Here is a 26,602-nt window from a genome sequence, read left to right as displayed (position 1 = left end):
CCCCTACATGCTTGGCCTAGGCTATTCCTTACCTAAAAACCCCAAAGCCACTTGCCGATATGCTTCGTCCTTGCCGATATCAGATTAGCAGAGCGAGAGGAGGAACCTTCACAAAGTGACAATGACAATCGTTTAGCATCACTTCACGATCACAAAATTCCATTTGAAAATACAATATCATGACACTGGTTTAATAAAAAAGGAAAGGTAAATAAATACTCACCTAGTATTTTAAAGAAATGCCTAAATATAAAAAGAATATATTGTCAACCGACGAGCAGGCTGTCATTGATGGTTAAGTAATGTTGACTTTAGCGGTGTTTACAGGTTTATGCGCATGCGCGAAAGGAAAAGAGGCGGAGCCTTATTAATATTCATGAGCCTCAATATAAAATAAAACATTAATTATTAATGTTATGCGCACTGTAATTTCCGATATTATTCGGTCTATGTGTATTCTATGGTACTTTTTACCCCAATGCGAGTAGAAAATTAATCCAGATTTTAAGATTAGATTTTTACAGAAAAAGTTTAATCCTCTTATCAATATCTTATTATTATTATTAAAATATCTTTATCATAAAATTAATAATATCATTCTCATTAACACAATTTGTATCATCATTTTTGTTTACCAATTATGGACAAACTTTCAGGCAAAACATAATTGAAATATAAAACCCATCAATTATTATTTATTTGTTTATATTTTATTCACATATACAAAAATAGTCTACTTATAATAAAATACAGTAATATGCCTAAATAAATTGTTTTACAATAATAATAAAAAAGATTTCTAATGTTCACTTTGAAAAAGGAACATTAATAAGACTTTGATTGTCCATTTCGCAGTTTTAATAAAGTTATTCTCTTCCGCAGAAAAAAATTAATGTTTTCACTTATAAAAAGACAAAATAAACAATTAAATTCAACCAAAAACTTGCTGAATTCCAGTCCGGTTTGACTATTCATTTTGCATTAAATTACACATTTTTCAGGTAAATAATAATTTTTTACAATCTAATTATGAATAATTATTATATGACATTCAAATGGCCTACTCAACAAAAAAATGTAAACATTTTTTGTTTGAGCAAGCAAGTTCATTATTCAGTTACGAGGGCAACTAGGTAAGCGCCCTCTACGAGTTGGTGATTCAGAAGTAAGCTAGTTCATCAGATTCAGTTTTGTTATCTTGGAAAGCAACGAATGAGACGTCTCCTTGGAATGGCTTGTATAAACGCATGTGAACATAACTAGAACCAGTATTCACCTGTGTAAAAAAAAATGAATGCAAGTTAAATGAATATTTAAATATATATTTATTTATCTAAGGACCAAACTTAAAGCCTTGGCTTAATGCGTCCTCACACAATTATATTTATTAATTTATGTTCTGTATATTGTATTGTGTGAAACAATATTAAACTTAAAATATCATAAAGCTCTGTCAGTGTCTACACTGTACTATCAAACTTGATGTGACAAAAAATGTGATGTGCCCATATATGGACATGATGACATCGTATTACTACCATATTTGGGCACATCACATTTTTTTGTCACAAAAAGTTTGATAGTGTAGACAGAGGTTAGCAACTAGAACAAGGGTTGAATTCAGAAGCAAAATAAATTTTTAAGGATAAATTTGTTATGGTTAAAATGTTATATTTTTAGTTGTTAGAAATAGAGTAGGCCTAACTGAAAATACATCAATTTGTAATTTGCCTAACATATCCAAATGCATGTACCTTGACAAAATAGTTGACTCCATTTACCAGCTGAGTTGCATATACCTTTGCCTCATATTTTTCGAACGATCTGCCAACTTCCTTTTCAGCCTCCTCACGTACCTTTTTATAAAATAAATTAAAAAAACATTTTATTATTAAAATTATTACAATTTTAGATATATTTAATATGCCAAGGCCTAGCCACTTATTAGGAGTAGGTGCTAAAGTGCATTACTGTATTACATTAGAGTCTAGGCCCTACCTACTACACGAGATACGACTACTCTAACCACAGTTCAGTAGGCTTACTAAAACTTAACTAGCCTAGGCCTAGCTAGTAACTGTGTAGGCGTCATACTCTATTGTCTCACCTTGTCAATAAAACCCTGTATTTCTGCTGTTGCCGCTTCTGCTCCTTTCATACCACCACACAAAGCCATCTTATTATGCGATATTTAAATTAAAAGGAATGTGTAATATCTTTTTTTTTTTGGCCACAGCTGATTTAAAAAACACAAAATAATACAATCCTCATCACGTGCCAAAACTTGAACAAAAATAGAGGGCGGCATTATTATTAAAATCATGATGAGAGGAGAGGGAAGAGTAAAGTGTGTAGCAAAATAATCTGATATATACTGCATATTCTCTGAGTGTAGCTAGTTAGTTTGTGTGGGGTACTCAAGTGGCCGACTATACAATATTTTTAAAATTTTCGATGATGACACTAACACATAGTTTTATCACACAAAAAAACATTTGTTAACGTTTATTCTTTTGTTCAAATCCAATAAATTATCAATTACTTATACATAAAACAAATTTGTTTAAAAATAGGATCCCAAGTATGATTGACAATACTATCTAACACATACGAAAGTCGTAGGTGTAATTATTGATGAAACACTAACTTGGTATAACCACACTGAACACAGAGTATTTCAAAGTATACAAAAACACACTTGAAACGGACATCCTATTTTCTTTGTATAGCACATTAGTCCCTTATTTACAGCATGGAGCTATCAAAATTAGATTTTAACAGCTCCATGTTTACAGTAAGTACAGTATATTACTGTACAATCTTATTTCTGCCGATTCAATTTGGCAATCATTTAAAACAAAAAGACAGACTGTATGTACAGTACCACATTGTTCATAGATATTGACTGAGGTAGTTCCAAACATTTATAACCAAACTTGTTTCTCCTATAAAATATAATGGTATTAAAAAGTGAAGTCAGCCGCCTACATCACACCATCTAGGGATGGGTGGATAAACCAACATTTTTCATCAATATTAACAACTATATGATATTTTAGCTTTTTTGTTCCAAATTTGCATTATTTGGGATGTATGTAAATGAGACAGCCTGACTTCCACCATTATCTGAAGGCCGTATCAACTTAAAATAAACTTGTTTAGGTTCTGTGATGTTAACATCTTTGTAAGGAGGAGTCGTGCACACAATAGCAACCTGAAACAGACAAAAATAGAATACACAGAGTAATACATTGAATTTGTGTTCGCACTATACATGATGAAGGCACATATGAAATGTGTCGAAAATTAAAGGTATGTTGAATCTTTTGCTGTAAGTTTGTTTAAAAAACATGTTATGTACTAATATACAGTTATATTAACAAGAAAAACAATACATCATTTTAAAAAAATAGTTTACCCGACGATGAATATCTGATGGATTAACTTGAGCAAATTCTGACCAATCAGCATCAAAGAACTTCACAGCTATATCATCTAATTTTTGACAAAAATTAAATAAACTTGTTATTATACTGTATATATATTTTTAAAAACAACTTTCACACGTCGAATAATATATAAGATATTTTACTGTCATGTTGGTTTGTATTCATGAAATTTGACACATAAAATCACAGTAAATTAAAAAAAAAACATAACAATAGTTTTTAATTCTATTTATATGACTGAGTATCAATACATACCTCTTTGTATCTTGCTGCACAGGATAAACACTTTATCTCCACCACGAGCAAAACCTGTACGTCGATCAATCTGTATCACTGCTGGGTAATCTAATGACAGATCCAAATGAACTTATTTAATAATGACAACATCATTCAAAATGATTAAAAAATTATAATTAATTTTATTTATATAATATTAACAGAAAGGCACTCTAAACCTACCACCAACAAAATGATTAAATGCATGATAAAGTAAAAATCTAAAAAATTTGAAATAATGTGTCTCAATTCTTCATATATGCAGATAACTGTATCTGGCCTAGGTTCAAATATTAGCTCTCGTGTACTCACAAGTTGTTTTGTTTATTAAGTGCATTTAAATAGAAGCTTCAGAATAATATATGTAAATGTTACTACTTTGTAAAGTAAATTCTACAAAGTAAAAGACTCACTTTTATCAAATATGGGCTGACTAACAACCGGACTGAGAGGCACAGTTTCACCTCCCTCCTGAACCAGATACACTTGAAAGCAGAGACACACAACGGTGAGGTCAAACAGTCCGATAAGTTCCTTTCGGTCAGTAGTGGTCAGTTGAAAGTTTTCAAATGGGTTAACGCCCTGATTAAGGCGTACCAACAAAGCACTGAAAATTTCATCTTGCTTTATACGCTGAACGCCAAGATGTTCAAATCTAAACAGAATATGACAATATATTTAATTCAATTCAAAATCCACAATTATTCAGTAGGTAGGAAAAATAAATTAAAAAGGTGGAATGGTACTTTCTTAGCAGTACCAGCTTCTTTTCAATATGTACTTTGACAAAAAAATAAGTAAAACAATTATTAGTGCTTGGAAGGCAATTAATTAAGTACTAAAAGACGGTTAAATATAATTACAAATGAAAGGATAGATAACATGAACATAACGTACTTAATTGGCTGGTCTGCATTCGGCACAAACTTCTTACAGATTCCATTTTCACAGTCTTTACCCACAAGGCCATATGGATGTGGAATAGGCTTTGATGTTCCAGTCTCATTTGTTACAAGAGATACAACTACTCTTACGCTGCCTGTGTAGTTATTAACCTGTAAGGTTAGTAAAGAAAATAATTAGTACTGTAGTTGAGTATTGCTCCCAGCAGATTAGGCAATGACATTTTAGAAAACAGAATAACAAAAAAAAAATGGCAGGGGTAAAAACTATACAGTAAAGAAATTGACAGCAAAATGGATGTGAGAAAGCTTTAACAATGGAAAAGGGAAGAAAACAAAAATATAATTCTATAAAGTATAACAAACCTGGATTGTTGGAAAACTTTTATTTTTTGAGATTGACTTTTCCTCATATTGAACCTTCACTTTATAGAACCTGAAATCTCTCTGTTTCGGTTGTTCTATTATCTCAGTAAACGGTTCTTCCTCCGGCTCTGAACAAAGCCAGTTACCTGCAAATGTATCATAAAGTCAATGCAATATATCAAAAACAATTCCTGATATTATATTATAACTTATGACTGAACAGTGGCCATATTGTATCGACCATTAACACTAATGGAATGTATGTATAAGTGAATACCACTCTGCTGACCCAAATGACATGTACATATTGCTATATGATTCAATTATTCAAGGATATGAATTTGGTTAGTATGACAATCTAAAATTGAAAGAAATTCATGATACATTGTTAGAACTATAAAAGTTTGTTATTAAGTTATTTAGGGTACAATAAAACCATCTCACCAAATTCTGATTTGACAGGCAGGAATACCAAATTTTGAGACGATTCTAAAAATAGAAAACATAAATGGACTGAGTACACTCATTAGTTTTGGACTGATGAAATAAAAATGTCCTATTAAAGAATAAACCGCAATACATTAGGGTGCTTTTGATTTGCGTCAAACTAATGACCTAACTAGGACAGGTCAATCTATGTGTCATCGCAGGAACTAGAAACTATCAAAACTGTGTAGAGGTGGACAGCGAGGACACATGTCCAAATATCCCAAATCCCTCACAATAAATTGATATGACTTTGGTTGCCAGTCTTTGTAAATCTAAAGCTACCTACAAATATACTTATACTGACACCATCTTACCATCAGATTCAACTTCACGTTTCACATTTAACAGTTTCTCCTGTACAGGTTGTTGCTGGGCAACAGGAAGGTAATCCATAGATGGTTGTTGGGCAACAGGCAGCCAATCCGTAGGTTGTTGCTGGGCAACAGGCAGCAAATCCGTCGGTGGTTGCTGGGCAACAGGCAGGCAATGCATAGGTGGTTGCTGGGCAACAGGGAGGCAATGAGTAGGTGGTTGCTGGGCAACAGGCAGGTAATGTGTAGGTTGTTGCTGGGCAACAGGCAGGAAATCTGTAGGTGGTTGCTGGGCAACAGGCAGACAATGTGTAGGTGGTTGCTGGGCAACAGGCAGGCAATGTGTAGGTGGTTGCTGGGCAACAGGTAGGAAATCTGTAGGTGGTTGCTGGGCAACAGGCAGACAATGTGTAGGTGGTTGCTGGGCTGTTTGTCCTAATGGCATCTCTTTATTTAAATCTGCAAAAGAAAAAAGTGTTAAACCTATACTGCCTCCCTCTAAAAGTCTTGTCTTCTCTACTAGCATCGCAAACTATCAACTATTTACAGCTATCTACAATTGCCACTATTACTAATATCATTAACATTACCTTTATTAACTGCTATGTCGTCATCATCATAATCATCATCATCATCATAATCACTATAATCAGACGAGTCTTCAGATGCTGATGATCCAATCACTAAATCATTTGAACCTTCTATTTAAAAATAAATTAGCAAAAAGAATAAAAATATATCAAATATATTCTTTACATTATTAATAACTGAACTACAACTATGCTTATCTATTAAGCATGTGCTTATGTTGCTTAGCTCACAAAAACTTACCGTGGTCTAGCTTTGCCTTCTTTGATAATTCTGAACTTTGAACTTTACCTACAAAATGAGGAAAAGACAAATATCACTTTTTAAAACTGCGATAACAGTAGAGTCCACCTTCTAACCAACCTATATCTCAATGGACAAGATGTATTTGGGAATTTGCCTAGATAGAGTACAATCGGTTACCAATCTTACGTTTTACAGATGTCTTCACCATTTGGTTAAATTGAGTGCTTTCATTTGGATCTTCTGAAATAAAATTATGGAAATATTGAATGCAAGAACTGTGTATCCAAAAAACACTTTGTAATCATCAATTTTGCCACTATTACAGAATATCGGGAGATTCCAGGACTTATCGGGAGATTCCAGTATTTATCGGGAGATTCCAGTATTTATCAGGAGATTCCAGTATTTATCGGGAGATTCCAGTATTTATCGGGAGACTCCAATATTTATCGGGAGACTCCAGCATTTATCGGGAGATTCCAGCATTTATCGGGAGACTCTAGCATTTATCGAGAGACTCTAGCAGTTATCGGGAGACTCTAGCAGTTATCGGGAGACTCTAGCATTTATCGGGAGATTCCAGCATTTATCGGGAGAATCCAGTATTTATCGGGAGAATCCAGAATTTATTGGGAGACTCTAGCATTTATTAGGAGACTCCACAATTTATCAAGAGAGTTGGGATGTCTGGTCCTTACAATGTACTTAATAAATAACAATGACAACCACTTACTTGACATGACTTGGTCCGAGTTACTTGTCATTGATGTTGTAGACGATTCTGCCCTGTTGTCTAACGAAAAAAATATATATATCAGAAAATATTGGGGAATTTAGCATTTAATGAGAGGTGGAGGTCTGGTTCTGCATTTCCTTTACAAATAGAAATTAATTTACTTAACAAAAGGCAACTTACTTGACATGACTTGATCCGAGTTACTTTTCGTTGATGTTGTTGCTGTAGACGACGTTTCGCTTTTGCCTACCAAAAAATAAACATACTAGTCTAATTAAAACATTTGCAGAATAAATACCTGTTTCCTCCTCTTCAAGCCCAACCTACACTTAACAATTCCAAACTACTTAATAATAAATTTAACTCTGGGGAGTAAACTGGAGCAAATAAAACAACAATGTTATACCTTTTGTTAGAGCTTCCACCGCAAGCGGAACCTGAAGTGTTTTCAGTTTCTCAATAAACGATTCCATTTTGCCCTCACAAATGACCCGCCTATGTTCAAGATCCATGATCAGGTTCCACACATCGACATACTCTTTAACAGGATCGTTGTAACACTCACTGATTTTAGCCACATCAGCCTGTCTCAACACCATTCCAAGCATAACAACTTGTTGTCGATGACAGCTAAACTTTGATATTACAATGTCACGAACATTCGGGCATGATGGAATCAGCCACTTAAGTTTTTCCACTAAGCCAAACTGCTTGGTTGCCTTTATGGTGTCGTATATCAGAGTGAGGTTACTGGCGCTAAGATCTCCAGAGTCTATCAATAGATTCAACAATTCCATCATTTTAGTAGCATTGTCCAGCTCAAAGTTGCTTGCTACGTGGTCTTGGTACAACACTTTTAGCCAGTTGATATATGGACGTTGATCATACCACAGTGAAACCTCTGATAAAACATTCTTAAACTGTTCATCCGTTATTGGAACTACTGTATAATAAGAAAAAAAAAGTGATAAAGAAGAGTATTTCTTTTATCTGGGATGACAGCGTTTTTACTGAGTAATATAGAGTGACTTACCATGGTCCAGGTTTGCCTTCTTTGAAGATTCTGAACTTTGAACTTTACCTACAAAGGTCAAGAAAGGTTCAAAAGATTTACATATTTTTAAGTAACGAATGTATTTTTATATTTTATTGGTGTTTTAATTTATTCTATTTAAATTAACCTAAATGATTTGGAAACCTTTTTATCTAAATGAAAAATCATTGCTTATATTTAATAATTTTTTTTTCCAATCTGAGATGGGAGTATACTGTATCTACGGAGTAATTCAGATATAAAACCCAGACCACTGTATTCTATTATAACATCTAAGTACATTCTTGTCATTTGATTCATTGAAACATACAGTTTGAGGCACTGTAGCTGCTGGCTTGAAATTTCCAAAATTTCCCAACCCCCTGCATCCACCTTATCAATACCTTTTATTTTAAGATTAACAGTACTTTACTCTTTTTTGTCAATAAATCTTACACTTACAGGACCATTGAACTGTTGTACTGACAAGCGTTACATTACATTGTAAGATTTTAATTTAGATTCACTTACAATTAACTTCTGTTTGAGAACTGACCCTTTTAGAAAGATTACCCGAAATACCATCATTTGATGACGCAACAACTTCTGTAACTTTGTTAATTTTTGGAGCTATTGTTGTTGTAGAAGAACTCGACACAACCCTCATCTTTGGATTGTTATCAGGGATGTGTAAAATAAACATCGGCCTGCTTGTTTGAAAGGTGTATGGCATCACCGTTGATGATGTTCCTGTGACCGGCATTATGTGGCGGTTTGGAAATTCTGCCTCGTGAAGTATTGTGCAAGTTGTAGCTTTCAGACTGTGATTTGTGTATTTTTTCAAACATCCAGCTTTTTCAGAAATCGTTTTCATCTTGCTTCCAAGTGTATTCACACCCAACGGCGCGTCGATGTACCACGGAGTTCCGTCGTTTGGTGCCGCAAATCTGGGGCGCTGCCACATGCATTTCATGTCTGGGTTTAACACTTTTTTTAATGCAAGGAAACTCGAGACGGGGCATCTATTTGAGCCGGGAATTTCATGCATATGTCCACTACAGTCCTTATTAGGATCATTTCTACACCTCGATTTGGTCATGTTGTCACGATGCACAATGTAACGAAGATTTTTATCATCGACTTCAACAAAGAAATCGGAAATTGACATACCTCGAAGGTTCTCTCTACCGCAGTTACCAAAGCGTATCATAATATCAATAAAAACTTTATTTTGCAATCCATCAGGTGTGGTAAGATCCAAAGAGTCAAGTATTTTCTTCATGTCATCTTCAGTCACCGCTTGTTTGTGTCGCACACCACCTTTGCCCAGTTTTTTAAGCTTTACAAGCATGGCTTTATAGGTTTTATCACTTTCTTTGAAGACCCAACTTTGAGTTATATCCACACATTTTTCAGCCATAAAGTGTCGGCCTAGCCCATATCGAATTGCATGCATCGTTTTTCTCGTGTACAATTCCCCATTATCTCTGCGTAGACCCCCATAGAAGCGACTCAAAAAACAATCAAGTTCTGTCGTATCTAGCCTTTCTACGTCCGCCAAAGTTGTACTTACAGCAATTGCAAAAGCCTCTAGCCTACTGACTGCATATTTGATTTGTTTTTTAGTATTTGACGATTCTGGGGCATCATCATGTAATCTAGCAATGTCCTCGTCGCTCAAAAGAGCAAAATTGCAGCCAGAGTCCGCCATTGTTGTTCGTCCGCGTTCAGCGATTGCATATAGCGAAATTCAACGGCGGCCATATATACCATAATAATTGAACGCTTGATGACGTAGCCTAGGCCTCCAGGTTCATTTGCGTATTTATTGAATACCACGTGACCCACAATTACCCAACCAAATGCAGAGTTTTCAAGTTTCTCAGATAAATTAAGTAGTGTTGATAACAATCAAATTCAATAATCCAAATACATTTTATACGTCCAAATAAAGATAAAATAATTATCGGAACAATTGAAATAAAAACATGGATGAAAAACCAAGATAAAACTCTTGTGGCGGGATGCCTAATTAATAATACGTGTTATCTTCACAAAAAATAATAAATGCAGAATAAATAAATACATTTTCATGAAGACGAAGAATTAATGCTGCACATCTAAGACGCGCACGATCTACGATCGGGGAAAACCCCGGAATCAGCAGTCATCAACGATCACCACGTGCTGCAGTTGAGACGCGCGCGCACGATCTACGATCGGGGAAATTCCCGGAATGATGAGCGGTCATCAGCTGAGACGCGCACTGCAGCTGAGACGCACACAGCAGCTGAGACGCACACAGCAGCTGAGAAGCCCACGATCTACAATCGCCCGATACTAACCAGAACAAATCTTGCTACCAGAATAGGGTACCATTGGAATTGATTATCAATTATGTTATTACAAATCTTTTAATTAACATTCTTTGATAAAACCGGTAAAATGAAAATAAAGTTGGATGATTGCAGCTCGTTGTCATCGTAATTCCATATACAGTGTATAACCGCATCCGCACGTCTCGTGTGTATACTGTATTGTGTTCTTGGAAATGAAATACACCATTGTTTTGTTGAATTTTGAAAAATAATATTATCATTGTTTTCGTAAAAACAAATTTTTAATAGATATGTGGCCGAGAAAAATCTGTTTAGCTGGTCGACCATATCTCTTATTACCAATAATCATTAATAAACCATAATTAATACATACATTATATTATTATGACAAGAATCTACTTAGGTGTGTTACATAAAATACTGTACCAATATTGGCTGTGTAAAATAATGTTTGATACAAAACAGATTTTTTTTAAGAGAGAAAAATTTGCCTTTTTCAGATTAAAATAATTATTAAAATTACATGTCCTACCAGCAATTTTTTTAATATACATAAAATACTTTACCAATATTGCCTGTGTAAAATGTAATAGTTTGATATACAAAATAAGGAATTTCATTTTGTTTAAAGAGAGAAAAATGTGACTATTGCAGATGAAAATAATTATTAAAAGTGTATTGTTCCCCAAAAACATTAAAAAGGATTATTAATAAAATCAGACTTTAAAAATGCCATTTTGTAGTTTTATTAAAGTTTATCTTAATCACTTCCTCAGAAAAAAAAATTCACTTTATCATAAAAAGACAAAATTATTGGCTAAAAAATAAATGTAACAAAAAAGTCATTATTTCAGACAGACAATTTTTTTTTTTCAATCCAATTTGTGACATTAATAAAATGGAATATAAATTTGTTTCTTTTCAGGGAAATATATATTTAAATGGAGCAGACTGAGATTAACAATTAGTAATGTTATACTAAACATAAATAAAGAACAAAACCAGCAGATTTTAGGCCCACAGTCCAATTTGGAATGATAGGCCTAAATATTAAAGATGTATGGTCACCCTGAAAAAAATTGTTTTGTTGAATATGCCATTTTAATGTCACATTATAGTTATCCACTTTGACCAAAAATAGGATCTAAACAAAATTTATTTACCTGAAAAAACTGTAATTTAAAGCAAAAAATGTCAAATTGGCTGACAGCCAATGGATTTTGTCATTTATTATGTTATTTTATAAGTGAAAACATTATTTTGGATTTTTGTTTGAATTTATCCATTTATTATGTTATTTTATAAGTTTAGTAAGTTTATATAAACATTATTTTTTGGGGTTTTTTTCTATGGAAGTGATTAACTTTATTAAAACTACAAAATAATCTATCAAAGTCTGATTTAATTAATCTTCATTTTTCATGTTTTTTGGGGACAATGCATCTTTAATAATATAATATAAAAAAGAGAAGTGACCTATGACTCTATTTCTGTTAACATGATCCTGGTAAGTTGATTGAGAAGTTGCTTTTAATGTGGGGCAACATGGTCCTGCTGTTGGTGTGAGGTAGGTTGGTCCTGTTGTTGGTGTGCGGTAACATGGTCCTACTGTTGGACTAATGGTACAGACTGGTGTACTGCTAGCACTGTTATTGAATTTGTCCGACAGACACAAACTCATACTCCGTTGAACGTAGTGTTTAATACTGGCTTCAGATTTGTGCCCAGAAATGGACATGATGTGCCTTGGTGCAAATCCTTCGTTACCTAAAGCATGAATCGTTGTGGCTCGCAGGCAACTGTTAGTATATATTTTAGATGTTCCGGCTTCACGACAAATATTATGCATTTTTGCTCCTAATGTGTTTTTACCCAACGGCATATTATTGTACCATACCACATTATTATCCAAAACAGTATTTTTAGGCCGCTGCCAAAATGTGTCGTTTGCTGGATCAAGATGTGAGATATACTTGCAGTAGGCAGCTACAGGGCAATCTGGCAGGCAGGTTTCATACATTCTTCCGGAGTCATCTCTAGTCTGCGCAAAGTATACATATCTCTGATTTGTTGAGGAATCAGAACTCATGGCAAAATCAGTTTTTAAGAAACTACGCAAATTTCTCCTACTACTAAGACTGTTGTTGCATAAATGAAGCATAAGATCAACAAACACTTTATTTTGGAGTCCCCTCGGTGTGTTCACGTTCAATGCAGAAGAGGCTTTTATTTTTAAAAAGTCCTCTTTAGAAATGGGGTCTTTCGGTGACCCACATCCTTTCCCAGACAATTTAATTTGCATAAGGACCGTTTGATACATCTCATTAGCTTGCTTAAATTGTGAATCATTTACAATGTCAATTGTCTTCACTTTTTTAAAGTGTTTCTGTAGTCCATAGCGTAGAGTTATCATCGATCGTTTAGCGTACAATTCACCGTTTGATCTCTTCACCTCGCCGAAGAATGACCGGAGAAACGCGTTGAGCTGGGGTGCTGTGAACTTTTCAATGCACGCAACTGACGATCCCTTGGCCTTACAATATTCATTGAGTATATTGACCGAGGAATTCACAACATGTTTTGTAGACAGAGAGTCCTTTTCGTCTAGGCCTAATTCTTCTTCATCATTTGAAGCAGCCATTTTTTAAGAGCTTATTCCTAGGCTTTCCACTCCTTCCTCACAATAATGAATTTTAGATCGATCGTCCAGGCCGCTGTCAAGAAAACTCGCGGAAGGGAGACCAGTCACTATTCCAACAAAATTTCCCTAACGGGGAGACTCATATAATGTTTTGGATTCTGACCAATCACGTTCGAGTATTTACACAGGGGCCGTGGGAAAACTACGGAGTCTATAAAGGGACATGCAGAAATTAAAAAAAATATTTAAAAAAAATATTTTTAAATGCAGTACACGAAATCAATTCGTTCCCTTAATCTTAATTGTGTATAAATAATTAATATTAAATATAATAATTGTATTTTCTTGGAATGTAAATACAGTTATGTACTTTTTATAAATACATTTATTTTTATATAAGAAGAATTAGCGCCTGTTAGGCACTCTTTTGGCCTAGGTGTATTTTTTAATTGGTCAAATAAATAAATGAAATGAATATTATTTCGTAGTATAAAGAATAATGAAGGGCCTACTGTTTTCCCAAAGTTAGATAGCTAATCACTTCTGATAAACAAAATAATACACAAAACACAACGATCTTTTTATAAACAAGTTTAGCTTATTCATTTTGTTTTTACTACCGTACATAAAGAAACTATACAGTACAGATAAGAAGAAACTAGTCAATTCCTCCAAGATCAAGATGGCATTTGGAGACACACCTCACAAGAAACTAGTCAATCCTCCAAGATCAAGATGGCATTTGGAGACACACCTCACATTGCATTATCATTTACTGGCACTATCTGGAATGTATAGTTATACTGTATAAAGATTGAAAATGTACAGTGTAGAAGAATGACTATACAGTATCATCATTAGAATACTCATGTACGGGGTGCCGCTTGGAGCACTACACAATAATAATATCAATGGCACCCCGTAGTTATGTGCGCAATGTGACATTTTATAAAATATTAACACTTATATTAGTATATTAATGATAGTAAACAACTGATTAATATATAAAATCACACATTTTCAATGTTTGAATAAACTTTTGTCAAAAGCAATAAAAGTTGATTAGTAATTGATAATTACTTGAATATCTTTTCAACACAGATCCATTTTCCCTAAGTCTACTTTGAACTGGATTTCTTTAGAATTAATTTTTTTTATTCCAATCAACATGATCAATTTTGTATCACTACTTAATAGACATTTTCATTTTCACGACGTGCCATGCACCAATCATGTTGAAATGTCCATGTGCACATGCTCAGAAACATACAGCATGCATAGAATGACTATTGGACTCAATAGCTACATAGAGTCAAAATTAATCATTTATCTTACTGGATACAATATTATAGGACAAATTAATATTCAATCTTGGATGGATCTATGAAATACTGTTTTATATACAGCATACACTTCTAATCTGTCTATAAATGAAAAATACACATTCTTAGGTTATTTACAATACAGGAGCACGACAAGGATTGAGGTAGTTCCAAACACACAAATTAATGATATACAAACTTAGGTTTCTCCTACAAAATATAATGCCAAGTAAAAAGTATCAAGCCACATACAGCAGAGTAGTTTCATCACATCACCTAGTGTGTGTGTGTGTGTGCGCAGGGTCACTGAATATTTCAGCATTCACAATTTTGTGTGTTTTTAACACAACAACTTTTGAAGATGTTCAAATTCCAATTAATTCATAAATATTTACAACCAAATTCATTAGTTCTTCAGCATAAAATCACACCACTCATTATCACTAAAATATCATTATTAAACAAATTCTACAATGTAATAGCTATACACCAGTAGTCACCTTGTTACACAAGTATACACATCTGATACATGTTACCAACTAACACTGTGTGTGCACTCAACTATGATCATACAGGTTGATAACTGTGATCATGTAGTGTTGATAATTCTGATCATGTGTGTTGATAATGGTGATCATGTGTGTTGATAACTGTGATCATGTGTGTTGATAACTGTGATGTGCGTTGATGATTGATTATGTACAGTAGTGTTGGTACCTGTGATCATGTGTGTTGATAACTGTGATCATGTGTGTTGATAACTGTGATGTGCGTTGATGACTGATTATGTACAGTAGTGTTGGTACCTGTGATCATGTGTGTTGATAACTGTGATCATGTGTGTTGATAACTGTGATCATGTGTGTTGATAACTGTGATCATGTGTGTTGATAACTGTGATCATGTGTGTTGATAACTGTGATCATGTGTGTTGATAACTGTGATCATGTGTGTTGATAACTGTGATGTGCGTTGATGACTGATTATGTACAGTAGTGTTGGTACCTGTGATCATATGTGTTGATAACTGTGATCATGTGTGTTGATAACTGTGATGTGCGTTGATAACTGTGATCATGTGTGTTGATAACTGTGATCATGTGTGTTGATAACTGTGATCATGTGTGTTGATAACTGTGATGTGCGTTGATAACTGTGATCGTGTGTGTTGATAACTGTGATCATGTGTGTTGATAACTGTGATCATGTGTGTTGATAACTGTGATCATGTGTGTTGATAACTGTGATGTGCGTTGATGACTGATTATGTACAGTAGTGTTGGTACCTGTGATCATATGTGTTGATAACTGTGATCATGTGTGTTGATAACTGTGATGTGCGTTGATAACTGTGATCGTGTGTGTTGATAACTGTGATCATGTGTGTTGATAACTGTGATGTGCGTTGATAACTGTGATCATGTGTGTTGATAACTGTGATCGTGTGTGTTGATAACTGTGATCATGTGTGTTGATAACTGTGATGTGCGTTGATAACTGTGATCGTGTGTGTTGATAACTGTGATCATGTGTGTTGATAACTGTGATGTGCGTTGATAACTGTGATGTGCGTTGATGACTGATTATGTACAGTAGTGTTGGTACCTGTGATCATGTGTGTTGATAACTGTGATCATGTGTGTTGATAACTGTGATCATGTGTGCTAGTTATTAACGATGTTAATGTTTGTTGATAATGGTGATCATGTGTGTTTATCATGTGTGTTGATCATGTGTGTTGATAACTGTGATCATGTGTGTTGATAACGGTGATCATGTATGTTGATAACAGCAATATTCTTGTTGATAATCATAATTGTGCGTGATCTTCAAATATCCTGGATCACTATTAACACTATTTTAGCTTTTTTGTTGCAAATGTGCCTTATGTTTTGATTTCTTATTTGGGATGTACGTAAATGAGACTGCCTGACTTCCATCGTTATCTGAAGGCCGTACCAACTTAAAATAAACTTGCTTAGGTTCTGTAATGTTACCATCTTTGTAAGGAGGAGTCCTACACACTATAGCAACCTGAAACAGACAAAAATAATTATTTGATTTGCAACAATGCAGAACTTGCGCTTATTGTGTATCTAATTCACTAACATTGAGTAAAAGAATGAATGAGGAATCAAATCCCATGACAAAGTTCATACATGTGCAGAATTAATTGATGAAACTAGTTCCTAATAACTCATGTCTGAACCACAGACAAGCCTATAACATGAACACGTTTCTGGTGGCTTTAGTAGATGTCTACATGCACTAGACAACAAATGTACCATTCTGTAACATTTAAGAGTAATACCTGACGGTGAATATCCGATGGACTAAAACGAGCAAAATCTGACCAATCAGCATCAAAGAACTTCACAGCTATATCATCTAATTATTGAACAAACAAAATATTTTTAAATATATTTATACAGAAAATTAATAATTAATAATAAATTGTTTAAAAACCACTTTTATTCTTTCATTAGTTTATCTTTCTAGACTAAAATATATTTTACAATACGTAAATAAATGAATAAAGTACAGCTTTTTAATTATAGTATAATATTATTTGTATGACTGAATAACAAAACAAACCTCTTTGTATCTTGCTACACAGGATAAACACTTTATCTCCACCACGAGCAAAACCTGTACGTCGATCAATCTGTATCATTTCCAATGCTGGGTAATCTAATGACAACAAAATAATAATGATAATAATTTTTCAAAATATCTGCAATTGAAATAATCTCCAATAATAATACAGTAAGCTTAAACTGGAGTATTCTGCTTTTGCTTCTGCAGAAAGCCCAACTCCTGCTTTAAACGTTTTGGCCTCGGTTCAAATGTTAGCTCTGCCGAGCCGAGTCTGAAAGGATGGTTAGGGGAGCTTGACAGAGATTCTGTGCTCGCTAGAGCGTAAATTCATCAAACAGACGACATGCACTTGCATGGCTGTTGAGAAAAACTCACTTTTATCAAATATGGGCTGACTAACAACCGGACTGAGAGACATGTCCTCACTGCCTTCCTTGACCATGTACACTTGAAAGCAGAGACACACAACAGTGAGGTCAAACAGTCCGGTGAGTTTCTTTCGGTCAGTAGTTGTCAGTTGAAAGTTTTTGAAAGGGTCAACACCCTGATTGAGGCGTACCAACAAAGCACTGAATATCTCTTTCTGTTTGATACGCTGAATGCCAAGATTTTCAAACCTAGAATGATTAATGAAAGAATATATTCATATCACATTATGAATGCTAATGATTTGTTTTGGTTATTGTAGGATACTGTATCTCTTGGACTTTCTATGTTTGTGTGTAAAACATTTTATAGGCACTATAAAACTCTGTCTACACTATCAAACTTTATGTGACAATAAATGTGATGTGTCCAGATATGGACATGATCATGTCATATCATACCATATTTAAGTATATCACTGCCATATTTGGGTACATCACACTTTTTTGTCACATAAAGTTTGATAGTGTAGACAGAGCTTAAGACAACCATTATTCATCCATTCATCTTTTTATTTTGGAATACCATGATTACATTATATATCCATAATTAACATAATTAGATAATTAGATACTGTAGATGACATGAAAATAACGTACTTGATTGGCTGGTCTACCTTCTGCACAAACTTCTTACAGATTCCATTTTCACAGTCTTTACCCACAAGGCCATAGGGATGTGGAATAGGCTTTGATGTTCCAGTCTCATTTGTAACCAGAGATACAACTACTCTTATACTTCCTGTGTAGTTATTGACCTATTAGGAAAGATAATAATGCTATTGTAATAAAATGAACATGGTATATAAGGCATATTACACTACTCACTTCCACTGTTTGCAATTGTATTAAGCTCTGTCTACACTATCAAACTTTATGTGACAAAAAATGTGATGGGCCCATATATGAACATGATGATGTCATATCACTAACATATTTAAACATATCACTACCATATTTGGGAACATCACACCTTTTTTTGTCAAACTAGTTTGATAATGTAGACAGAGCTTAAGAATTTTAAATGATAAGGAAAAGGAAGAGTACAAATTTATTTATAAATATGTAATGTAAACACACCCTGATTGTTGGAAAGCTTTTATTTTTTGAGATGGACTTTTCTCCCGAGATGCTTGCAGATCGACCTTCCACTTGATAACGGAACCTGAACTCCCTCTGTTTTGGTTGTTCTATTATCTCAGCAAATGGGCCTTCTTGCCGTTTTGGGCCAAGCCAGTTACCTGCAAAACGATTTATTTTATGTATTTAGGCACATGTGGCATAAAGTAAATAAAACTAGAAAGAAGAGCAATTTTAATTCTTTCAAATAGTTTAACTATGACTATAAAAGGAAAAACCCCATTAAATTAAAAAATTCTATCCTATCTACAGTAAGTGAGTACCACATAAAGTGAAATACTGTGCTTCTAATTTACAAAAAATATCTCACTTAAATTTGAAAATTGTTTAAATCTATAATTTATATTGAAAAAAAAAATCTCACTAAATTCCGACTTGACAGATGATCCAGATGCGGAGCGTGATGATACCATTGACAATAATTCCAAATTTTGGAACGATTCTGAAAATAGAAAAGAGGTTCAAATAAGTTGAGTACATGCTTTGAAGTAGTTAAAGAAATGCTAAATACTAAAACATTAATTTATCAATATGATATAACCTTACCACTGCTAGATCCAACTTCACGCTTCAAATTTAACGGTTTCTGCTGTACAGGTGGTTGGTGTACAGGTGGTGCCTGGCCAGGTGGCAGTCCATGCGTAGCTGCTTGCTGGGCTGGCATATGATGATAAGATGGCGTGCTAAGGGCAGGTCGTCCATGGGCAGATTTAGGTGCTTGTACTGACGGTTTCTGTTTGTTCACATCTGAAGGAAAAAACAAGTTAAATATGCAATAAACCTAATCTAAATACAATTAGCTTACAACGCTTGGCTTTTAAATTGTGTCCATTTTGGGCTAAAACACATAAAAAGCAAAATATACTGTCAGACTTAAACCTGGTAAATATTTTTGTAGGAATCTTTTCTCATCGAAGCCCAATAGCAAACTATCGACTATTAACAATTGCCATCATTACTTTTAAACAGTCTACATGAAAAACAAACAAAGCGAATAGTAGGATTATTGATTTTTTGTGTCACAGACATTACCTTTACTAACTGCTATGTCGTCATCATCACTATAATCAGACCAGTCTTCAGATTCTGATGATGCAATCACTAAATCATTTGACCCTTCTGTTTAAAATAAATAAAAGTGAAGAATGTTAACTAATGTAATGAATGTATATCTAAACACCTCCTTCTGTAACTAAGCTATCTTTTTGTAAGCATGTACTTTGTTTAAAGGCCAATTTCCACAGACAAGCGGTAACAGTAATAAAAATATAGATGATCTATGTTATTCCTTATGACCATTTACACGCAACGAGCAGTGGACCGGCGTTTTCCGCTCACGATAGATACATATTCTACGTGCAAAAAGCTACAAGGTTTTCTGATTACCATTACCGTTGGCATTTGTGTAAACTTTCTCACCAGTTTCCACTTTGCTCATTTTCCACAATCCACTTATAGTTTTCTACACTTACCTACATATTTGTGATATATTTCTGGCTTTACAAGATGAGACTTGTGTTCATCTTCACTATTTATAGATAATTCTTCAGAGTCTGACGACATGCGAGATGAACCATTCGGCTTCTCTGTATAAAAGCAAACAATTATTTTAAAATTTTGTTTTAATGTTTTTAAATTGCTTGCTCATTTATTTTTAAATCTAATAAAAATTTCAATTTTAAATGACAGGTAATAATTTGTTGTTTGCTGAATTCATTTTTTATAAATTGTATGATAGAAGGAATGATTCATCTTATAACAACATGAAATTACATTAAAATAGAGAATGAAATTATAAACAGTGACTTACCATGGTCCAGCTTTGCCCTCTTTGATAATTTTGAACTTTCAACTTTACCTACAAAGGTCAAGAAAGGGTCAAAAGATATTTAGGCATGATTATTATATACTCTAATATCTATATCCATATACTCTAATGCACTGTTCTCATAAACTATGTGCCCTAAAGGATTTCAAACCATGTGATTGATTAGCTACTAATGTATTTGGGAATTTGCCTAGATACAGTGCAATCGGTTACCAATCTTACGTTTTATGGATGTCTTCACCATCTGCTTAAATTTCATGCTTTCATTTGCTTTATTACTTGCAACTTCTGAAAAAAAAAATAAAGTGGAAATAAACGTTAATAAAAACAGTGTATCAAAAACAGCAATTATTAATTGTCAATCACTGATTAGTTTGTCTGCTACACTCTTGTTTTTTTGTTAGTTTTACAAGTCCTTAAAAACAACTGATAGGGAACAATAAAAATAGTTGTGTATTACATTGACAGACTACACGTTCTACTCCCCACGCTATTTTCTTTTTTTTGTATTTCAATCATCAAAAATAACTGATCTAAATTTACCTTTTTTCTGAGTTTCCAATAACTTCCTGAATGTCAGACTTTTATCAGCTGGATTTGAAGATTCTGGAAAATTTAAATTTCAGTTTTAACCAAATAATTATTGATAAGAAAAAAATTATTGCAATTTGATAAATTAAATAACTCCTTCAAAGTAGCTTTGCATCAGGGATAATAAATCCTTTGTTTTGTTTTTTTTTTTCGACCAGAGTGGGGCAAACAAATGAATAAACCAAATGTTATTATATATATATATATATATAAAAAAAAATTAGTTTTCACCTTGTGTTGATGTTTTCGGTAATTTTGGTTGATTTAGTACCACAGTGCCATCATGAGTTGAACCTGACTGTGGGGTTTCTGAGTAATAAAATTACAATACATTTTTTTTCTTTGCTATTTTGTTTGTAATACATCTATATGCATTATATACACCCTTAAATAATTTTAAATAATTTAGTTTGATCATCACTTACTAAGAACATAGGCAACTTGGCCCATGTTACTTTTAGACGTTGTTGCTGATGTGGACGATGCTTCTCTGTTTCCTGCTAACAAAAACAAACAATTAAAACAATTTATCTCGGCTAAGTAGTATCTATCCTGAATTATGCTTGCCAAAACTACACTTAACATTTCAAAACTGCCTACTTATGAATTGGTGGGGTTGAATATTTTCGGTAGTCACTAGGCACAAAGGACGCTGTAACTGGGCGCTTACCGAATGTTATGCAAGTTTTTAACAAGGAGGAAACTTGAATAAGTAGAAGAATGCCATACCTTTTGTTAGAGCTTCCACAGCAAGCGGAAGCTGAAGAGTTTTTAATTTCTCAATCAGCGATTCCATTTTCCCCTCACAAATGACCCGCCTATGTTCAAGATCCATGATCAGGTTCCAGCCGTCAACATACTCTTTAACAGGATCGTTGTAACACTCACTGATTTTAGCCACATCCACCTGCCGCAACACCATTCCAAGCATCACCACTCGTTGTCGATGACAACTAAACTTTGATATCAAAATGTCACGAACATTTGGGCATGATGGAATCAGCCGCTTAAGTTTTTCCACTAAGCCAAACTGCTTGGTTGCCTTTATGGTGTCGTATATCAGAGTGAGGTTACTGGCGCTAAGATCTCCAGAGTCTATCAATAGATTCAACAATTCCATCATTTTAGTAGCATTGTCCAGCTCAAAAATATTTGCTACATGGTCTCGGTACAACACTTTTAGCCAGTTGATATATGGACGTTGATCATACCACAGTGAAACCTCTGATAAAACATTCTTAAATTGTTCATCTGTTATAGGAACTACAAGAAAAAAAGTGAACTTCATTTAAAACCTGTTATCAGATGTGGTAAATGTTAAAGTAAAAAGTATATATTTTGTGTGTGTTTACAGAGTAGTTTAGATGTAGATACAAGATTGTACTAGGCCTAGTAATAGTATCATACAAAAATCTTAATATACTCAGACTGATATTTACTAACACAAAACATATAAATTTACTTTTAGTTACTTACCATCACTTGAACTCGCCATATTGTTACATAAGTTGGTTTACTCAATATTTTCACGTTTTCTTGTTTATCTCTAGAAAAAAAACACAATCAAATTTATTTCTAACAAATGCTAATAAAAGACATATATATATATTACTATTTCATTCTTCCCTAACACAATTCTGCGAAGCCATCGCAAGACTGCCCAGTTTTTCTTTCTGTAAATTCCCACACGAAGCCACACACACAGCAGCACAGCCGTGTCGTGATCATGGTTTACCCACCACGTCCACGCCGCCATTATTGTTATACAAGCAGCTAAATCAATTCGAGAAGGCACGACAATACTTACATTTATTACATTTCTCTCGTCCCCTAATAATACTCAACCCTAATATCTTACCTTCAATCTGTAAAGAAGGTGGGAAGAATCTTTCATACTTGCGGATTTTCCATTTAAGTATTTATTGCAAAAATAGACGGGAAAAAACCGAGATTTCCCCACAGTTTTTTTTTTCCAATCTCCGTCGTATAGCGCCCTCTATATGTACCACCCTTATGACGCAGACGTTTTCTTCCCTACAAAAAAGGTATGGAAAAGATTGGGAAAAATAACTAATGATGTAATTCTATCAGAATCTTGTAAAATTTGTAACTATAAGGCATAAGTAAAATAAAGATTATAACTTCTAAATAAATCGCTCATTTTGCGGAAGTTCCAATTCACTAATTTTTTATTGCAAATGGGAAAAAACCCAGCATTTCCCCAACATGCTTCTTTCATCATACTTGTCTAGCGCCCTCAATATTGTATCTAAATTGCAGAGAAATTTCCAATAAAATAATGAATTACAATCACTGTGACACAAGCAAGTGGACCGAAAATAACAAATCAACAATCTTTGTAATATAATTTAATCATCAACCTATGTTGTTATATCTTTTAATATTTTTTTAAATAATGTATGCAGTACATTTTATAATGCAATAATCAGATGTAAAATTCATCTCATAAGTTGAATTTATTTTCATGTATTTTATCATGCATGTTATTTTGTCAATAATTCATAATTATATAATAAATTTTGATAAATTAACAAGTAAATACAGTATAGAACAATTACATTTAATGAGACTTAGCTGAGCTTTTCCAAAAAGCTTTGTTCCTGTTTTACTACACTCAATAACATACAGTAATATTTGATAGCCTGCTTCTAATCTATATACAGGTATGAGAATTAATATTTAAGAATGAACTATTAATATTATTAGTATTAATTCTTTTATATTACTGTATCTACCAGGACATTTACTCTAGTGTCTTGTTAAATGACCTGAGCCAAGTGTCAATATCAAGTAACTCATAATTAGCACATGTGGTCAGCTTTTCTCAATATGCAATAGCAATACATTTCTTGTACCATTTCTCAGTGTCCAGAATGTCCAACATGAACTGGGCTACATCTCCTCTGTTTATCATACTTGAGGCACCTTCAACAAACTGACGTTCTTCTACTTTTATTTCATTTTCTGCCAAAATAAATGGAAATACAATGTATCAATACAAACAATTTAATAGTGACCTACAAAACTATGCATCTGAGTAAAACAATTCATTCTGCATACGCTCAGAAATACATTTAGACTCAATAGCTGTGTAGTCACTATTGTTCTAAGAAGCAATTCCATTATGTTTGGTAGGCATACTCTTTCTATGTAGCACTCATGTGAACGGTTGTATAATGGTGTAAATGTGAAAAATATCAATAGATATATTGTTTTGAGCATCAGTGTCCGTAAGCGCTAACTGTATACAGTCAATAGCCACCATATGTGATCTAGTATCATGGTTACAAGGACCAGTACCAGTAAAGAAATAAGATGTAAACCACTTAAATACGAACCTGTAGGAGGCGCTGTTTTTAACCCAGGTGGTCTGACTGTAGTATAATCTAAATCACTGCATTCCTTTTGTAAGAAGTCCTCCATGTCACCCATACTGGTTAGCACCCTTCCTAGTATAAAAGGTTTCAATATCCATTCCACAAAAAACGGTCCTGGATCTTCAGAATTGTCTGAAGAAAAGAAACCAAAATGTTCATATTTGCAAGTAATATCGAGAGATATAGAGGGAGCAATTGTAAGCTAATGTGTTGTAGACTGTATGTTAATAAGAACTCACAGCAGCTCTTTTTAATTAAAAACCAACATTTGAAAGAGTAAAAATGGTGTACGAGTAAGTGACAAACAAATCCAAATTTATGAATTATTATATTAGACTCACAGGATGTACACCATGATGTAATAGCAACTAGTCTTTTCACTCCAGCCGTTCTCATTGCGGACACAACGACTTTCATAGTGTCTTCGTAAAACGTTATCTTTGAAAACAATGTTGGTTTTGTTCCTAAGCAAGACAGAACCGCATCACATCCGCTAAACTGTTCCACCAAGAAATCTTCATTATAGATATCACCTTCAGCTACCTACAATAAATAATATACATAATCATTGATATAAAATCATATTACATATATACCATGATGATGAATCTTTAACCTTTACTAATATAAATTGTCCATTTAAAATGTTACTATACTTTTATTACATACTATTAGAGATAGTGGCAATTTGCATTTTAATGACTGGCACATGGAGTCAATAATGGTCGATAATGTTGACAGATTTTCAACAACTGATTGATTGCAATTAAATGATAAACAAATTGCATAATCCATACATGATAATAATAATTTATTGACGTCACAGATGACCCAGACATATCAAATTTATTTACGATTATGTGATAGATTAGTATAGTAGTTTTGTAAACAAAACATGTACAATGTCAATATAACATATCCAAATGGTATTTATTACATTATTGAGTGATAGGCCTAGACTAATTAGACCTAAATAAATATTGGTTTGAAACACCGACTGATCATGGAGATAGGTATAAAAATAGATAACTTCATGCATGGAGTTTTATACCTCCATGCTTCATGCATGGATGGACTGATTTAGTGTGATTGATAATATAAAAAAGTATAAAACAATGTTCTGATCAGTGATCAAATCAAACTAAATAGCTAGGCCTAGTTGAGATAGTTATAGTTCCCATTATACACGACAGTAGTAATATAGCCTCAGTACTATTATTATTAGTTAAAGTTGCAGTAGACCTAGGGCTAGCCTAGGCCTGCAAAGGCTAGGCCTGCAAGGCTAGGCCACCTCACGCCTCACTTACGTTCAGCCGCTCGTGTTGCAACTGCACTTTCTGCGGACTTCTGACTGGTACCACAACAGTGTGTCCCCTTTCTATGGCCAACTGGGTAAGTAATAGGCCCGTTGGTCCTGTAGCTCCTAACACTGCTAACTTCATATTTGAAATGTATATATCAAAATATATGCAGTTAGAGCATTACCAGGACCACAACTGATGATCACATCATTGTAAATAAGAACTTTGAATGATGAGAGGCACGTGACTATGACTAATTATGTCACAACAATGGAATAGTCCAATTATTTGAATATTAATTAGGTACCCCTGGATAACATTTACTCTGCAGCAATGCGTTAACTTAAAGTTTGCTTTTAAAAAATGTGGGATTCATATGATTAAATTTTCTATTGAAAGCAGGTTTTTTAATTGTTTTTAATAAATCTCTCAATTTAAATCAAAACCACACCTCATCCTTCGAACTTGTAATGGCTGACCAATCACCACAGATCAGTTAATAGAATATCTTCATTACATTGAGTGAAATTTGGAAAAATTACCCTCTCAAAACACATATAATAATAGAATATTACCAACAAATAGCTAACATTAAGAGATTTAAGACATTTTAAAATTAATAT

General features: G+C 33.7%; 5 protein-coding genes across 6 annotated transcripts in view; all 5 read right to left on the bottom strand.

Moving 5' to 3' along the window:
* LOC144847404 (intermembrane lipid transfer protein VPS13A-like) overlaps nt 1-301 on the bottom strand; it is a 72,279-nt gene extending 71,978 nt beyond the window's left edge. Inside the window, exon 1 of the mRNA XM_078703741.1 lies at nt 224-301. The gene's annotated coding sequence lies outside the window, so the exon portion shown is untranslated. The remainder of the gene's footprint in view (nt 1-223) is intronic.
* A 366-nt stretch (nt 302-667) lies between these two features.
* LOC144847465 (cystatin-A2-like) lies at nt 668-2,284 on the bottom strand. The gene is made up of 3 exons (XM_078703851.1): nt 2,108-2,284; nt 1,755-1,856; nt 668-1,276 (listed from the first exon to the last, which is right to left on the bottom strand). The coding sequence occupies exons 1-3, from the start codon at nt 2,174-2,176 to the stop codon at nt 1,160-1,162; spliced, it is 288 nt and encodes a 95-aa protein (XP_078559977.1). The 5' UTR covers nt 2,177-2,284; the 3' UTR covers nt 668-1,159.
* Nucleotides 2,285-2,490: 206 nt separating this feature from the next.
* LOC144849030 (uncharacterized) lies at nt 2,491-13,456 on the bottom strand. The gene is made up of 17 exons (XM_078705984.1): nt 12,219-13,456; nt 8,928-10,143; nt 8,397-8,444; nt 7,770-8,306; nt 7,544-7,609; nt 7,361-7,420; nt 6,814-6,867; nt 6,625-6,672; nt 6,384-6,494; nt 5,797-6,252; nt 5,438-5,482; nt 4,994-5,139; nt 4,623-4,780; nt 4,139-4,380; nt 3,705-3,794; nt 3,419-3,495; nt 2,491-3,214 (listed from the first exon to the last, which is right to left on the bottom strand). Exons 1-17 carry the CDS (start codon nt 13,374-13,376, stop codon nt 3,056-3,058), a joined length of 4,671 nt encoding a protein of 1,556 aa, XP_078562110.1. The 5' UTR covers nt 13,377-13,456; the 3' UTR covers nt 2,491-3,055.
* Nucleotides 13,457-15,758: 2,302 nt separating this feature from the next.
* Nucleotides 15,759-23,280, bottom strand: LOC144847419 (uncharacterized). Of its 2 annotated transcripts, XR_013613739.1 has the most exons (19): nt 23,139-23,280; nt 22,757-22,826; nt 22,010-22,543; nt 21,706-21,780; nt 21,512-21,589; nt 21,233-21,295; nt 20,912-20,977; nt 20,672-20,719; nt 20,334-20,447; nt 19,894-19,980; nt 19,408-19,608; nt 19,226-19,303; nt 18,802-18,962; nt 18,322-18,479; nt 17,672-17,913; nt 17,294-17,389; nt 17,010-17,086; nt 16,304-16,732; nt 15,759-16,239 (listed from the first exon to the last, which is right to left on the bottom strand). XR_013613739.1 is itself a non-coding variant. In XM_078703773.1 (18 exons), the coding sequence occupies exons 2-18, from the start codon at nt 22,773-22,775 to the stop codon at nt 16,559-16,561; spliced, it is 2,271 nt and encodes a 756-aa protein (XP_078559899.1). In that variant the 5' UTR covers nt 22,776-22,826; nt 23,139-23,280; the 3' UTR covers nt 15,759-16,558. The 2 variants fall into 2 exon arrangements, 1 of the variants encoding a protein (XP_078559899.1); XM_078703773.1 differs by having other exon boundaries at nt 15,759-16,732.
* A 560-nt stretch (nt 23,281-23,840) lies between these two features.
* Nucleotides 23,841-26,206, bottom strand: LOC144848080 (flavin reductase (NADPH)-like). The gene is made up of 4 exons (XM_078704757.1): nt 25,986-26,206; nt 25,020-25,221; nt 24,640-24,810; nt 23,841-24,265 (listed from the first exon to the last, which is right to left on the bottom strand). Exons 1-4 carry the CDS (start codon nt 26,118-26,120, stop codon nt 24,126-24,128), a joined length of 648 nt encoding a protein of 215 aa, XP_078560883.1. The 5' UTR covers nt 26,121-26,206; the 3' UTR covers nt 23,841-24,125.
* Between the last annotated feature and the right edge of the window lie 396 nt (nt 26,207-26,602).

This window comes from Antedon bifida, chromosome 7, assembly GCF_963402885.1.
Source record: "Antedon bifida chromosome 7, ecAntBifi1.1, whole genome shotgun sequence".
Classification (NCBI taxonomy): domain Eukaryota; kingdom Metazoa; phylum Echinodermata; class Crinoidea; order Comatulida; family Antedonidae; genus Antedon; species Antedon bifida.
The sequence above is the reverse complement of the archived record's forward strand: the minus strand, read 5'-3'. Positions and strand labels throughout refer to the sequence as shown.

Coding starts and splice junctions, on each gene's coding strand:
- LOC144847465 (XM_078703851.1), bottom strand. CDS start 2,176: ATGGCTTTGTGTGGTGGTATGAAAGGAGCAGAAGCGGCAACAGCAGAA. Junction 1,857..2,107: donor TACAGGGTTTTATTGACAAG/GTGAGACAATAG, acceptor TTTTATAAAAAG/GTACGTGAGGAGGCTGAAAA. Junction 1,277..1,754: donor GAGTCAACTATTTTGTCAAG/GTACATGCATTT, acceptor TTTTTTACACAG/GTGAATACTGGTTCTAGTTA.
- LOC144849030 (XM_078705984.1), bottom strand. CDS start 13,376: ATGGCTGCTTCAAATGATGAAGAAGAATTAGGCCTAGACGAAAAGGAC. Junction 10,144..12,218: donor ATCATGTTAACAGAAATAGA/GTCATAGGTCAC, acceptor CGCCGTTGAATT/TCGCTATATGCAATCGCTGA. Junction 3,496..3,704: donor GTGCAGCAAGATACAAAGAG/GTATGTATTGAT, acceptor GTCAAAAATTAG/ATGATATAGCTGTGAAGTTC.
- LOC144848080 (XM_078704757.1), bottom strand. CDS start 26,120: ATGAAGTTAGCAGTGTTAGGAGCTACAGGACCAACGGGCCTATTACTT. Junction 24,811..25,019: donor TACATCATGGTGTACATCCT/GTGAGTCTAATA, acceptor TCTTTTCTTCAG/ACAATTCTGAAGATCCAGGA. Junction 24,266..24,639: donor AAAAACAGCGCCTCCTACAG/GTTCGTATTTAA, acceptor TTATTTTGGCAG/AAAATGAAATAAAAGTAGAA.
- LOC144847419 (XM_078703773.1), bottom strand. Junction 19,981..20,333: donor AATATATCACAAATATGTAG/GTAAGTGTAGAA, acceptor TATTTTAAACAG/AAGGGTCAAATGATTTAGTG. Junction 16,733..17,009: donor CATCGGATATTCACCGTCAG/GTATTACTCTTA, acceptor TGTCTGTTTCAG/GTTGCTATAGTGTGTAGGAC.